General features: G+C 56.0%; 1 protein-coding gene across 1 annotated transcript; it reads right to left on the bottom strand.

Annotated features, from left to right (window-relative positions):
- Positions 1–329: 329 nt before the first annotated feature.
- GDF7 (growth differentiation factor 7) lies at positions 330–11,966 on the bottom strand. The gene is made up of 2 exons (XM_032497102.1): positions 11,553–11,966; positions 330–8,726 (listed from the first exon to the last, which is right to left on the bottom strand). Exons 1-2 carry the CDS (start codon positions 11,941–11,943, stop codon positions 7,768–7,770), a joined length of 1,350 nt encoding a protein of 449 aa, XP_032352993.1. The 5' UTR covers positions 11,944–11,966; the 3' UTR covers positions 330–7,767.
- Positions 11,967–14,583: the final 2,617 nt, after the last annotated feature.

Genomic DNA, 14,583 nt, shown 5'->3' with positions numbered 1-14,583 from the left:
AGGACGTGTTTTCCACTGCATTTGACCCCTTCTCCCCCGCAGCGCAAGCTTGATTCTTCTACCTGTGCAGTGGCTTCGCACAGTGTGGGGCTGCAGACTGTGTCCTATGCGGTGTCACACCAGTCACAAAGACCCAGGGAGCAGCAGCCTCACGCCTGGGGCCCCCATCCTCCCGGACGACTCCACGTTAGCGCCCGAGGTGTTTCGAGGGGGAGGAGCAGTCAGCATCAAGACTCCTGGGCCCAGCGCCTCCTGTTTCAGTGTAGTCACTCCTGAGGCCTCAACACACTGTTCTTTGTGTTCAGGAGCAGGAGTAGACTAACCCGGGAATGCCAGATGACAAGTCAAAAGCAGTCCTCTAAAGACCAGTCAGGGGCAGTGTTATCAATAAAATATTTAATCAACTTATCTGTACAAAATATTTAAACGGTTAATGAAGCGTACACAAGTGTGTTTAACAAATATATACTGCTATGTAATTGTCAAGAAAAATAGAGATTGCTGTTTTACAGTTCATTTACATTTCAATATGTACAATCTATTTAAATTTGAGAATACATATACACAGTGGATTTGTACCTGCCCTTGAGCTCCCCGCCAGCTGGCCTGGGCTCGGGGGCAGCGCTCACGACGTCAGCTCCTACGGCCCAAATGGCCAAGCTGGGCAGCGGGGAGAAGGCCCGGTCTCCAGTCCCCAAGCCTCAGCGTTCTGCTCTGGCCGAACCAGAGCTGGAAGACAGGCGACAAAGGAGAATCCAGCTTGTGTTAAATGGGTTTAAAAACCTCACCCTCTTTCACATCTTACTATCAAGCCAAGCTGAGAAATTGAGTGTCATTGCAAAATGAAAGGGCCTTCTACCTATCCCTTCAAACAACTAATTGTGTATTTAGCTGCTGAGGGGATGCTGTGTTATTGAGCTGTGATGGCCCATTTCCTTAACATCACAGCCCTGGAGCTGGAATGCGTGTGTCTGTTAAGGGGCAGGGTCCCCCTTGTGTCAGATGCTGATGCCCACCCAGGGCCAGCTCAAACAGCACTGCACTGCAAGCTGGTACGGGAGTTCTGCAGAAACCTTCACAGTGAGAAGAGTTGCTTCTTTATATATTAAAAAAAAAAATTTCCCCCAAAACTTTTCAGAATCCCCTCTTGTCATCTGCTGAAGGACAGGTACAAAATCGTTAAAAATCCTTATTAAAAAAATCATTAACTTTTCATTTGGGGTGAAATACTTGTAGCTAAAAGACCTAAAGTGACTCATGATTCTTTGTCGTAAAAAACATAAAAGTTGTCCGTGCTACAGTATAAAGTGAAATACCAAAAACAAAGCAAAGGAAAACAAAACAATTACTCTAAGGATGCTCGTGTTCAATCCATGACGGGTCCCGGTGGAGAAGGACAGAGAAGTTCCCCTTTGCAGAGCCTCTGTTTCTGGCTTGGGGCTTGAGTACTTCCCAGCCAGAAAACGCGTTTTATCACGAGCTTGCTTTCTCCCTGAACCGTATCATCACTTTCTAAACAGAATGCTGAATGGCTGACTTGGCTTTGACTCTGACAGGTCCTGATCCGGAAATATAAGTTGCAAAGAAATATGCTCTGCTTGTGGGTGCACTCCTTCCTCAAGCCAAGTTACTGCAGCCCCAAGCCACCAGGACACATGTATCTTTCTGCCCTTAGCAGCTGTCAGTCACTCAGAAATAAACAGGCAGACAAGGAAAGGCCTTCAACATACCTTGTCACTGCTTTTCAGAATCACGCACCTCACTGAAAAATCCAGGCTAGGGCTGCTCACGGGTGAGAGGTCTGAGAGAAGCCAGGCTCATCGGAAAGAGGAGGTACAAGCGGTGGACAGCTGCACTGAACCACCAGAAGGAGTCCGCCCCTCTCCACCCTGCAGCCCAGGGAGCGTCCTCATGGGAAGTGCAGCCTGTGTGCTTCAGATGGGTGTGTCAGCAGGACTCCTGTGAATAAGCCTGACAGGGTGGGAGTCTTGTCTTTGTCAGCCCCGAGCACACCTCAGCCCTAGAAGGATCCACTGAGGTTCTAGATGCTGGCAGCCAAGCACCTGAGCGGGGTCTAGGCTGAGAACAAGAGCCTCGGCCCCGCCGCCTCCTGAGGCAGTAACTGCTGGTCAGATGCAACAGCACAGAGATGAAACGAACTGGCTACAAAGAAGACAGCCACTGGCCCACCACCTGCCTGGCCAGACCTCTGGCCACCATACCACCACACTCCTGTTCGCCTACATCTTTAAAAAATTGTGAAAAAGAAATACAAAAGTGAAAGAGCTGTCCGTGTCCAGAAGGTCTGCACTGCCAGGCCTGAAGGTGCCTGGGACTGACTTACCCACTGCAAGCTTTTGCTTGTTTTCCTAGACGATGGATTTCACATCCCATGGTGGACTTAGAAAGAAGCGTAAGAGGTTTTGCACTGCCTTAAACTAGCAGAAGAGCAGCCGTGAATGAGTGACCAGAGCTCACGTGGCCAAGGTCAAGTCCTCCACCGCCCCCACTGATTGACTAGGCCGACTTCCAACCCTCTCCCCACAGCCACATCCACGCAGGTGGCTCGCCGCAGACTGAGTGTGGCCATCCTGGAAAGAACAGGCTTCTCTCGCCTGGATCCTCATTGAGAGATAGCTGTTCGTGCAGTTTTAAGCTCTGGGTGCAGATTAAAGTCCAGAGCAGCACAAAGTGGGGAAGAAGGCTGCTCCAGGAAAGGGCTGGAAGGCTCCAGGTACAAAAGGCCGCGCTGACTGAAAAACCAGAAATAACGTCTTTTTGACTCCTCCCTTCTAGTGTTTCTGAGTGTTGCGCTCTGCCACCATTTTCCAGGGCCTAAAAGAGAAGAGGAAGAGAAGCTCTCCTGGTGCCTGCTCCTGGCTTGCTCCCCCGGCAAGCTGGGCCAGACATGGGCACAGCAGTGAGGGGGCTAAGGGGCGGGTGGGACCTTACAGAGCAGCTCACCCTTAGACAGGCTTGCTTGCCCCATCTAGGGGCTCTGGGACAGCCCCGGGTCCCTGACTGGGCTGCTGACCAGGCATGGCCTTTCCTTTCCTCTGCTCCCATGGAGGCACCAGCAGCATGGGAGCCTTCCCAGGACTGGGCCACAGAACAGCCTCAGCCCGAGTGTGGCTCTCCCCAGCCCCGTGTCAACTCCAGCTGGGCTGGCAGAGCCCTCAGCTGGGACACAACCTGAGAAAGGTCATGGCTTTGGTGAGCTGAGCCCTACACCCGAGATCTTTGCCTCCCCTGCACCTGCCTTGCTCCAGGAAGAAATCAAAGTGACATCCAGGAAGTACCAATGGAGGCTAAGAGTCTAATGAACACACACACACACACACACACACACACACACACACACACACACACACACAGAAACTAGAGCTGCAGCATTTGCTAGAGTGGCTCTGGGACTGAGTCGGAGGGAACCTTTTCCAGGAAATCACATGTGCTCTGCCTTTGAATGATGTGAATGGGCTTTTTGGACAAAGGAGAATCCCAGAACCACAGGACTGGAGAGCTCCTCATTTTACAGGAGCAGAAGTTGAAGCTCTGAGCAGAGAGGTGATGCCCAGGACTTCTAGACTATTTTGAAGCTAGACTTCGCAGGAAATGCCTTGGGGAGCGGCCTTCCTGCAGGCGGGCTGTGCTGTGTGGGGCTGGTCAGTCCTGGGCACAAGAAGCCCACAGTGGGCTCGGGCCCCAGTGCCACGTACACCCCTCGAAGGGATCTAGCTACTTCCCACTCTCAGCATCCTCTAACTGCTGCTGTTTGCTGGGTTTGCTCTGCTGCTGACACTTCCTCCCCAATCCGGACCCTCTCTGAGAGGACATGGCCAACGCTCAGTCCCCTCTGACAGACTGCTGCTTTCCAGAGCCTCCCAGCCCACCTGGAGACCACAGGAGGCCCCCTGGCCCGTGGCCCAATGAGTGGGCCCTGCTTTCCGGGCCTGCAGGAGCTTCAATGTCCTGAGAATCAGCAAGGCCTCCCGATGGTGTTTGTGGCCCAGAGATGGCTGTTGTGCTTTCTCTTCCTCTTTTTCCTGAGACCACATTCAAGCAAGGGAAGAGTCTGATTTTTCTGTGCACAAGCTGCACTTGGAAAGCATTCAACTTTTCTCCCAGCTTTAAGAAGAAGATTAGTCTACATACAGTCCCTAGTTATTTTCTGCTTTGAGTTTGAATGAAATTGCGAACAGAATAAATGACTTGCAGGATTTGAATTACACTCCGATTACATCCACAGGGTGGTCAGTACTCTCCTGAGCACTGGTGGTGAGTTTCCGCTCCCGCTGACACCCCCACGAGCTGTCGGGGAGAAGTCATGCACTGGGTTTGATGGGTGACTGGCCAACTACACAATCCACCCCTCTTCTCCCTCCCATCTGTGCCACTTCAGCAATAAAATGCCAGGACAGGAGGGCGCAGGGGAGCATGTACACGATGAATGGCACAGCTCAATACTGCTTTCTCGAAGCTAAGCTGACAAAGCCTGCCCCCCTCTCCCGAAGACCCAGTGCCACTGCTTGGAAAGCCAGAATCCAACCAGGCAAACATTGGGGCATGGGTGGGCATGGCCACCTGCCAGTGTGGGGGTCTCCCTTAATACGAAAGTCTGGCTTCAAGCAGCAGTGACCAGACTGTGTGGATGTTTGGCAGACCCGGCACCGACTATTCTCAGGCCCCAGCTGGCCTGGCTTGTGCTCCCCAAGGAAGGGTGCCAAACCCTCCTTTTCCTAGCAGAAAGAGTGGTTTGAATGAGCTCAACCATCAGTGCATGATTTCTCCCCAACAAAATGGAAAATTCAGCCTACTTTAAAGAGAAATACTTTGGTGACCCCAGGTAGGGGGGAGGGCTACCTTCTCTCACAGTCCTGACACTCTATCCCTAATGGTAGCCACCAGCTCTCCCACCCGTGGGGACTGGAGAGTCCAGCTGGATGATTTGGCCTTGCTCCCCACTGCCTAGAAGAAAGACAGATGGTAAAGGGTGCTACCAACTGTGGAGGGAGAATCCTTTTCTCCACATCTTGACAAAGTTTCTCGATCCACATCTCAGCAGCAAGATCCTGCCTGCCTCCACATGTGGTGGTCCTTTTACTGTTATCTTTACAAAGTGAAACACATCCTCTCCATTCACCTACTTTTAACTCTGATGCCAGAGGGCTGAGCAGAGTAGGAGTGGGACACGGTAGCCCCTGGTAGTTACATGCAGCACCAGAGGAAATCCAGGAGGCATTCTTTTTGTTTGATACAGAATATGCTGAGAGCATTAGGGGCCATCGAAGTAGCTGTCACTAACCAAGGACAACAGCCCCCACTCTGGGGTGCAGCCTGGACTCAGGATGCAGGGAGACACCTACTTCCTACAACACGACGCACCTTGATGGAAGCAGCCATCAGGAGGAAACAGGAAAAAAATGGACATTTTTTTTCTGCCATGAAAACCTCAGGCTAAATCAAGACAGTGCTTCTCCCAAAATTGTTTTTCCTAGTCATTAAGAAAGTATCAAAGTGTTTGCTTTTGTCCAAAGATATTAAATATCCTAGAATTTCTCCAAAATAATACTTAGCTAGTTTTTCAGCTCTCTTTCTAAAACTTCTAGCACAACTTTTAATACTTTCGTGCCATTTTAAAAATACATCATTATGACAGGTATCAGAGCAACCACTACACACTCATTATTAAAATCATAGTTTAGAAAAGGAGAGTGAGGCTTCTCTGGCAAAATCCGTAAGTGTAACAGCACCATCTTTGCCCAGCCACTGAAACTAGATGGAAGTGTGCCATGGCAGCCACTTTGGAATTTTTTTATTTTAACCTGAAGAGAAAGTTTGCATCTTCTGGTCATATGTAGCTACTCATACAGCCAATGGCATATAAATTCACATCATAAATGTGTTTTATCCTCCTTTGAGGGAATTTTTAAGGCTAAAAAGAGCTCATGTGGGACCTTTAAGTAAATTAGCTGTATCTAAATATTTCAGATCTCTCTCTCTCTCTCTCTCTCTCTCTCTCTCTCTCTCTCTCTCTCTCTCTCTCTCTCTCTCTCTTAAGAGTGTCATCACTGAGAATTAAAATGTGTGTAAGTCATCCTGGACCTCAGTATTCAAGAGAAGAAGGGCAGAATGAATGCCTCTCGGAGACCCTAAAGGAGAAAGCCCGGCACAACCTCAAACGGGAGTACCCAGGAGGGCTGCAGGGTTTTTCAAAGAAGCCCTTGGATCCCCAGACAGGTGGAATCCAACTTGTTTCTCTTCCTCCTCCTAAGCATTTACACAGGCTACAGTGGACTCACAGGCAGAAATGAACCACATAAAATAATGAAGGTTGGCATCTTTGACCTCCCTTTTATGCAGACAATCCGACCATCAGCAAGACTCCTTGGGGCAAAATACAGTGACTAGGGGATAGGTTTCCACCTCTGGCCCCCACACCCCACCCTTCTGCAGGTGCCATGGCAGCCAAGTTGCAGATGCTCCTCCATGGAGCAAGGAGGGGTGGGGCCGACCTTCTTTAGGCTCTGAACCATTGGGTTGTGGGGAGTTGAAATCTCACAAAAGCACTTTTGTGTGGCTTCACTTCCCATTACTATCGCACTGCCAAAAACTACAGCAACAACACAGTGAAAGCATGTAAAAGCCAACACAGACTTGATAGCTAAGCGTAAGCACATGTTGGCTACTCCCAGGGCACCATTTGGAGGGGGCTGTGCCTACCTGGCAAACCCCAGTCCTCTGCAGGAGCCCACCCCAGGACACCTCAGTGCCTCCTCCCAGCTCTTCAGGAAAACCTGGCAGGTCTCTAGGGAAAGCCACAGTGTGCCCCCATCCCATTCTCGTTCCCTGACATCACACTAGCTTCCTCCTGAACAGCCCAAGGCACTACTACTTCCTCTCTCCAGCTTAGGAGCTGCAGGACCTGGCAGGTGCCACCCCACCCCCAATGACATATCAGATCAGCCTGGCAGTTTAAAACCTCTCCCCCGTTTCACTTTCCTCCCCAAAAAACTTTTTTCTATTCTCTAGATCATTCCCAATTGGAACTAATAATTAAAAAAAAAAAAGTGGTGCTGACCTCTGCAGAGATCTGGGAAGCTCCGCGATGCAGTCTTTCTGGCAAATGTTCCCTTTCAAAATCAAGGGAGCATGTTAGATTTTATAAGTTAAGGGAAAAAAGATAAGGCTTTTTGCAGCAGTTCCTTCCCACAATAAATGACCCGGATGCAACGCAGACCTTCAGAAAAGACTTGTGACAGCCCTTCTGTCCATTCCAGGTGTAACTCAGTCCCGCAGCTGTGCCTGCCATAACCCACATTTGGCCAGAAACAAAAAGGGGTGAGATGAAGCTTACTCAAGTATCCCCTTAGTGCCCCCATTCTGAAGCCCCCAGTTCCATAACCCGTTTCTACCCTATTAGTGCGAGTTAACTGGAACAGCAACGCAAACACCATCCTCTCTCCAAAAGGGGGCAGTGGGCGCAATGGTGATCTGTTTGCAAAATACATGTGGCTGTGGCATTCGGTAGCGTCAGGTCCTCTCTTCCCAGGGCTTCCAGATGCTTCCACTGGAAACGTGTGCATGAGTGACAAGTGTGTGGGTGTGAGTGTTGCTGTGTGAACGTGCGCTCTCCCTCCTCTGTGCGGGCGCCGGTCCAGACTCGGACTCGCACTCACTCTAGGTGACAGGGTTGGCCGGCAGTTGTTCTTCAGTAGGAGGTCCTTGATGGCGCGGTTGCCCGGCCCCTGGCCCGGCCTGGCCCGAGTGCTACCTGCAGCCGCACGCCTCCACCACCATGTCCTCGTATTGCTTGTAGACCACGTTGTTGGCGGCGTCGATGTAGAGGATGCTGATGGGGCTGAGGCGAGCGGGCACGCAGCAGGAGGCCGGCGCCGCATCCGGCGCCATGGAGTTGAGCAGCGTCTGAATTATGGCGTGGTTGGTGGGCTCAAGGTGCGAGCGCAGCGGGAAGTCGCAGACGCCCTCGCAGTGGTACGCCTCGTAGTCCAGCGGCGCGATGATCCAGTCGTCCCAGCCCAGTTCCTTGAAGTCCACGTGCAGCGGCTTGCGGCTACAGCGGCTGCGGCCCCGGCGCCCGTGGCCCCGGCCCGCGCCCCCGCCGCTGCCCTGCGTCGCCCGCGCCCCGGCCAACGCTGTCCGCCGCCGCCTGCGGCCGCTGATTACTGCCGTCTGCGACCTGATGCTGGGTCCCGGATCCGGCGGCGGCTCGGCTGCCAGAGCAGACCCGAGCGCGCGGGCCTGGGCTCGGATCTCCCGGAACAGGCTCTCCTTCCTGTGCGTTCGGGAGGAGACGACCAGCAGTGCTCGCTCTTCCGCCACCGCCCCACCTCCGCCCCGTGAGCCGAAGCCCAGCAGCCTCAGCGCGAGCGGGCCCCGCGTCGGACCCGCCACTCCGCGCAGCAAGAGGCAGAACGCGAGGGTGGCGCGAGGCTCCCGGCGGTGGCGCCGCACGGCGTCCACCACGTCGAACACCTCCCAGCGCGCGCTGTCCAGGGGCTCGGCGGCTCGGGAGTGCAGCAGGCGCGGAGCGCGGGCGGCGCCGGGGCACGTGGACAGTAGCAGTAGCGGGGAAGTCCAGCTGCCAGGCCCCGGCTCCGGAGATTCGCGGCGCAGCACGCGCAGCTCTGCGCCAACCACCTCGTCGGTGTCGGGGAGGCTGGACACGTCGAACAGGAAGCTCTGGCCGGTCTCGTTTGCCGATTCATCTGAAGGGGACAAGCAGAGACAGAGAAAGAGCAGAATAAGAGCGAAGCCGGCACCCCTGGCCGCGAGGCTTCTTAACTGCAAATTGCCCAACTGCCCTGAATGTGGGAGCATGGATCGCCGAAGCCGGCGCCCGCCTGGGGTCTCCGCTCCAGCCGGAAGGCCGCCAGCCTGGCCCAGAAGAAAGGGAGCCTTTGCCCACATTATCGGGACCTGGACTTTGGTTCATCGAGCCAAATGATGCCCGACAACCCACGGACAGCCACTTATCGCACCCCCGCACCCGAGACCAAGACATAAAGCCGCTACAGTTCCTATGCCTGCCCCAAAGCCATGGCTTTTCGAACACTAGTTCGGAAGCCAGACTTTGGGCTGGTAGCGGGAAAAAGGCCCAGCAGGCGCATTTCTAAGACCCAGAGATCAGGCTGACTGCCCGAGTTTCCGCTCTGTACGGGGACTGCTTCTTATCGCCCTACTGAGCCCCTGAAAGAGCCTCGGAGTCCCGGTTGTGCGAAAACAGAAGATTCTTTTTCCCTGAAAACTGCTTCTGCTACCTCTCTTCCCTAGCCCAGCCTGGACACTCCCGCCGGCCACTGTCTCCCATGCAGGCTGGGGCTTAGCGATTTGTCCAGAAGGGGAACGCGTCTGCAGGGCTACAGAGACCCTTTGGTGCATCCGACCCCTTTGCTTTGCTGGAGGGGAACTGAGGCCCAGGTAGGGGCCCGGCTCAGCTCCTGGTCGCGATGGTGAACTCCAGACTCAGCTTCTTCCAGTGCTTCTGCCACTTCGGACGGAGGGGAAAAGCGGCAGAGGAGGGCAAGCAACCTTCTGGGAAGGGTCTGAGGCAGCGCGGGATTGCCTTGCTGCCGTGAGGGCAGCGGACCCAGTGAGGTCTCCCCGCACTACCCGCTGGTCCCTTCGCAGACTTATTCTTTCCCTCCGCCACATCTCATCTCGGGCTTTGGGATTTTATTTCTGGTCATGGGCACTTATTTCTTTTGGGGCTCAGAAAAAAAAAAGTTGAAATTCCACCAAGCAGCAGATAAGGAGCTCCCTTTGAAGAACGTCATATGGTTTCGTTTTGCCCCAAACGCGGAGAGACTGTGCAGACTCCCCCTACTACTGGAGATTTGCTCACCAACCACGGATGCCAAGCCATCAACTCCTGAGGTCCGAAGTTTGAGTGCTGCCGGTGACGTCTAGAAACCTCAGGCAGCCCTACTCCAAGCTGAGGCTCAGGGTGGAAAGGGGAGCAGGAGAGGCACTGGGCAAGTGCTCCCTAACCCCCCTCTTCAAAACACACACACACACACACACACACACACACACACACACACACACTGCTTTCTCCCAAGGGCTTGCTTGCTGGAGCACTTTCTCTGTGATTCCTCTGCAGCCTCTCCCACCTCCAAGGTCCTGCCACTGCATCCCCTCCCTCCAGAGCAAGGAAGGAGAAGCAGCTTTACTAGCCTTGCCAACGAAGCAGAGCTCCCCAGGAAAGGATGTAGATCAGGCTGAGGATAACTCAACCTAAAAAAGAGCATCTGGTGCCTCTACAAGCTTAAGGCCCAGCACATTCCAACTCTCCCACAGCTGGGAGTCCACACAGCAGTGTTAGTGCTGGGGCCTTCCCTGGCTCTATACACCAGGACTCAGGCTCCCTGTAAGTACCCTAGCATCCTGTCCATGGGGCATGCCAGGCTCTCAGAGAATGCTTGAAAGTTCCCACCTGACTATAAGACTGTTTGGGCCTGGGATGTCCCTGCATCCCAGATCAAGTAGCTTGTGAGACATTGTGTGTGTGTGTGTGTGTGTGTGTGTTGGAGGGGGTGAGAGATTTGATCACTGCACTGCCTCTACCTGCTTTCCTGGGCTAGGGTCAGGAATATTCAGCCCCCAACGGCTCCCAGGCAGGGCACAGACTGCGGGAGCATTTACTTTCCAGCCCTATTTGCCTTTCTTTTCCTCCTGCCTTCCATTCTGGGTCCCTGGCTGGATAGAATTAAGGCTGAAATTACTTGCATTTCCGCCTGAAATTAGTTAAAATTTCCCTATCTGTCTGCTTTAATGGCTTCAATAGAGATTAATAAAATCCAGATGAGGTACACCAACCACTGCGGCCTCACCCACGTCCTACCTTTGGAGGACTTAGGATGGAGTAAGGTGGTGTCGCTTGGTCCGAGAGAGGCCTGCATTCCTGCACGGTCCTTGGCCCTCCTCTCCTCTGAACAAAACGGAGTCCTCAACCTCTGGCTCCCCGGGAGCAGCACAAGGCACAAACACCCAGAATTATACATCTCCACCCAGACATTGCCTGCTGAAAAGGGCCCGCCTCATACCTAGTGATGCCACCAGCCTCTCCAGAATCATTTACTTTAGTCTGATGCCTGCTTTGTCCCGCATTCCCGAGTTTTCCCCACATCGTACGGCCCTCCAAGTCTGGGAGCCGCAGAGACTGCGGCAAGGAAGCACCCGCCGCCACTACCACTGCGCAGGCCCCCTGAGCCGTACCCCCTCCTTGCTTCTCCGGCTCTCCAACTCAGCCTGCCTCCTCGAGGGGACCCGCCGGCCGGCAGGGCCAGGTCAACCCAGCAAAGGGACGGGATCAGCCCTCTGTTGCCGGGCCCCGCGAGCTGCCGCCGCTCTAGTCACAGTCCAGGCACAGCGGGTTCGGGTGCGCGGACCTCGGCGAAGTTTCCTTCTAACACCTGAGGCTGGGACGTGTAGGGACCGAGCCCCCCAAACGGAATGGAGCAGGGGCACGGCTCCAACGGTAGCCTCAGCCTAGAACCTGACAGGATGGACGGGCGCAGTGGAGGCGTGAGTACCTTGGGTCGCCTGGTCTGCGAAGCCGGTGATTGTGTCCGCGTGGCCGTGGCGGCCAGAACCCGAGGTGGAGGCAGCGACTGCCCCGGCCGGAGCCCTCCCGGCCAGGCTCCGGTAGAGCGACATCATGAACTGGTGCGGCACCACCGAACCGTTCCTGAAGCCAGAGCCCGCGGCGCGGCGCGCGGCGCGGGGCCCGGGAGCCACGGCGGCCGGGGCAGTGGAGGCGCCCGCGGCCGCAGCGAGGGTCCTCCCGCCGCCGCCACCGCCCCCCGGACTCTCGGCCGGCCCTGCCCCCGCCGCTCGCAGCACCACTGCAGCTTCGAGCCCGTCGCGGGGGCGGCAGGCGCTCAGCAGCCAGAGGCACAGCGCGGCGGCCGCGCTCAGGTCCATGGGCTCCAAGGGCCAGGCGGACGGGCGGCGCGGGCTCCGTGGCTTCGGGAAGTCCCCCGGCGCCTTTTGAACATAGTGTTTAATAATGGGGGAAGTGTGCGCAGCAAGCTGCGGCCCCCCCTCCTCTCCCACCCCACCCCCGCTCAACGCCCGGAGCAGCGCCCCCTGCTGAACACACGAGCGGAAGCGCCGCGCCCCCTACTCCGGCCTAACGCGGAGTCCAGGGCCGGGGCCTCCGCCCTGGACCGAAGCGCTTCGACCCCACTCTCGCTAAGTAAGTGTTACCGGCCGAAGACTACCGCCACAAACTAGGGCCCCGCCTCCCTTCCCAAGGCAAGGCGACCCCCTCCGCCCACGCTGTGCCCGGGCCAAACTCGCCCTCCATTGTCAGAGGCTCCTGGGCATCGCGCGTAACCTCCCAGCTTCTTCCCCACTCCCAGGCCTAGAAGCCCCCGCCCCCTCCCCGTTCCTATTCCGCGGGTGCCCGAGACGCAAGAGGTGGGGCCGCGGAGGCGCTCGGCCCCGCCCGTCCATGCCGCGACCCCGTGGTCAACGTACGGAGAGGCCACAAGGGCGCACAGAGGCCACAAGGGCGCGCAGGGTTGTCACAAACAAGCGTTCTTGATCACCGGTTCGGCGGTTCCTCATCCTGGCACAGCCACCAAAGATCAGAGTGGGAGGCCGGAGCAGGGTAGGGCACCCGTAGGGAAGAGAGGGCTAGCAACTGGAAGGGCAGGCCAGAAAGATAGACGGACAAGGAGCGACAGTCGAAAAGCAAAGGTTTGGGCGCGGAACATGCGCTTAGACGGGAGCCAAGATCTTGAAGAATCTCAGAAACTACGAAGGCAGCGGGGTGATGAGGGGATTCCCGCGTGGGAGCGGCTCCCCGAGTTTATCTGCGCGTCGAAGTGAGGACCTTCCGCCCGCCTCCTAGGGGGCTCGGCTAACGGAAACGGGCTACCGGGTATGTTGGGGCGCTGCCAGAGCCGGGAGGGCGAGCGCGAGTGGGGAGAGCCCCGGGGCGACACCTCAGTACTTCCTTCCCGGGCCCCGGTTCTCGCGCGCGGTGGAGGTGGGGGTGGAGGAGGCGCACCGGAGCGCAATCGCGCGGGGCGACGAGGCACTTGGGTCAGCAGCCGGCACAGGGAGGTCCCGGAGGACGCATCTCAGGGAGACGCGCGGGGAAGAGAGGTGGCTGGCGAGCCCAGCTCCACCAGCAGCACCGACTTCCCTCAAATGCGGGAAAGTCTAACGGATGGACGATCCGCTGTTAGGCAGACGGAGAGCCTGAGCCGGACGGATCCCCGTAGCAGCGAAGGAGCGTTTTTTCTTTTAAAATTGTGTTTGCTACCGATCTCGGAATCTAGGCGGGGCGGGGCGTCACTTTGAGAGAGCGATCAGCGTCGACATGACGCCACCAGATCCAAAGCCTCCTGAGTTCCGACTCTCGCTGGACTGCCCCTCACTCTGACCCACATAAGACGCCAGGCTTGGGGAGCTCCTGGGCCGCAGTCAGAGTTCCCCTGCACCGGCTGCTTGGTCCCAAGCGAGCTCTTCAGTCGTCGCCATGCCGGACCCCGCGGAGACGCAGTACCCGCTCAGCTTAGGACATTGGGCCATTCACCCCTCGGGGACGTATGGGGGAAGGAGAGGCCTGGCCAGGGGTCACAACTCTTGGATCCCAGGCGGATCAGGTGGGCGGAGGAGAAAGGCCCAAGGTTAGCGTGGGAATGTCTGGGCAAGAAGGGGGCTGGGATGACCAGGGCTGCATTAACCCACCCTGCTCTTGGGACAGAGGATGGAGAGCCTCAGCAAGGCTGTAGTCACGGGTCTCCCTTCTTCCAGTATAGAGCTGCCCTGCAGGAGCCTACGCAAGCTGTCTGGCAGAGCCGCCCTAGAGACACTGGTCAGTTCAGATAGTCCCGGCCCAGCCACCTGTCTCTCAGCTGATGCTTGTGTTGCGTCCCTGCTCTTTCTTGGCCCCCTTTCTGCCCGCAGCCACGCATGAACAGTTTTTGGGTGTTTTGCAGTCACCTCGACTAAAATTGGTGCAAACACCCTGGGAACCTTGAGCTGGGGTCAAGTAGTCCTGGTTCTGGTCCCGGCTTTGACCTCTTTAACAACCAGCCCCTCGCATCATCTGGGCTTCAGTTTCTCCAACTGTGTGAGGGAGAGAATGGGAGGGTCCTGGCACAGGCTTGGCCCAACAGGTGCCAAATAAAGGTTTGTTAATTACATGATATCCCTACCTGGAGGTCACCTTGGGGCTTAGGAATTAGGGATGGGTTGGAATCCCTGTGCTTTTGCTGTCCCTGTGGAAGCGGGGCACTAAGATTCTTTGAGACTGAATTTCCTCAGGTGGAAAATGGAGAGATTGTCACTTTAGGAAGTTTGTGTGTGTCTAGGATAAAAGGCTGGCACAGAGGAGGCTCTGGTGGCCTTGCCCCTCTCAGTCTGTTCTGGATCCTCAGGGTGATGATGGCTGAGAGAGGAGCAGCTTCTAAAAGGAGTGCCTGAAGGAGGAGTCTCTGGAGGAGACTGCTGGGGGCGGGGGGTGGGGGGGTGGGTGGGAACTGCTGCTGCTGGAGCCACTGCCCACCCGCAGTGTGTGCTTGAGCAGGGACTTAGCTGCTGTCACTT

This window comes from Camelus ferus, chromosome 15 (genome assembly GCF_009834535.1).
Source record: "Camelus ferus isolate YT-003-E chromosome 15, BCGSAC_Cfer_1.0, whole genome shotgun sequence".
Taxonomy (NCBI): domain Eukaryota; kingdom Metazoa; phylum Chordata; class Mammalia; order Artiodactyla; family Camelidae; genus Camelus; species Camelus ferus.
Note: the sequence above shows the minus strand (reverse complement) of the source record. Positions and strands in the feature narration are given on the sequence as shown.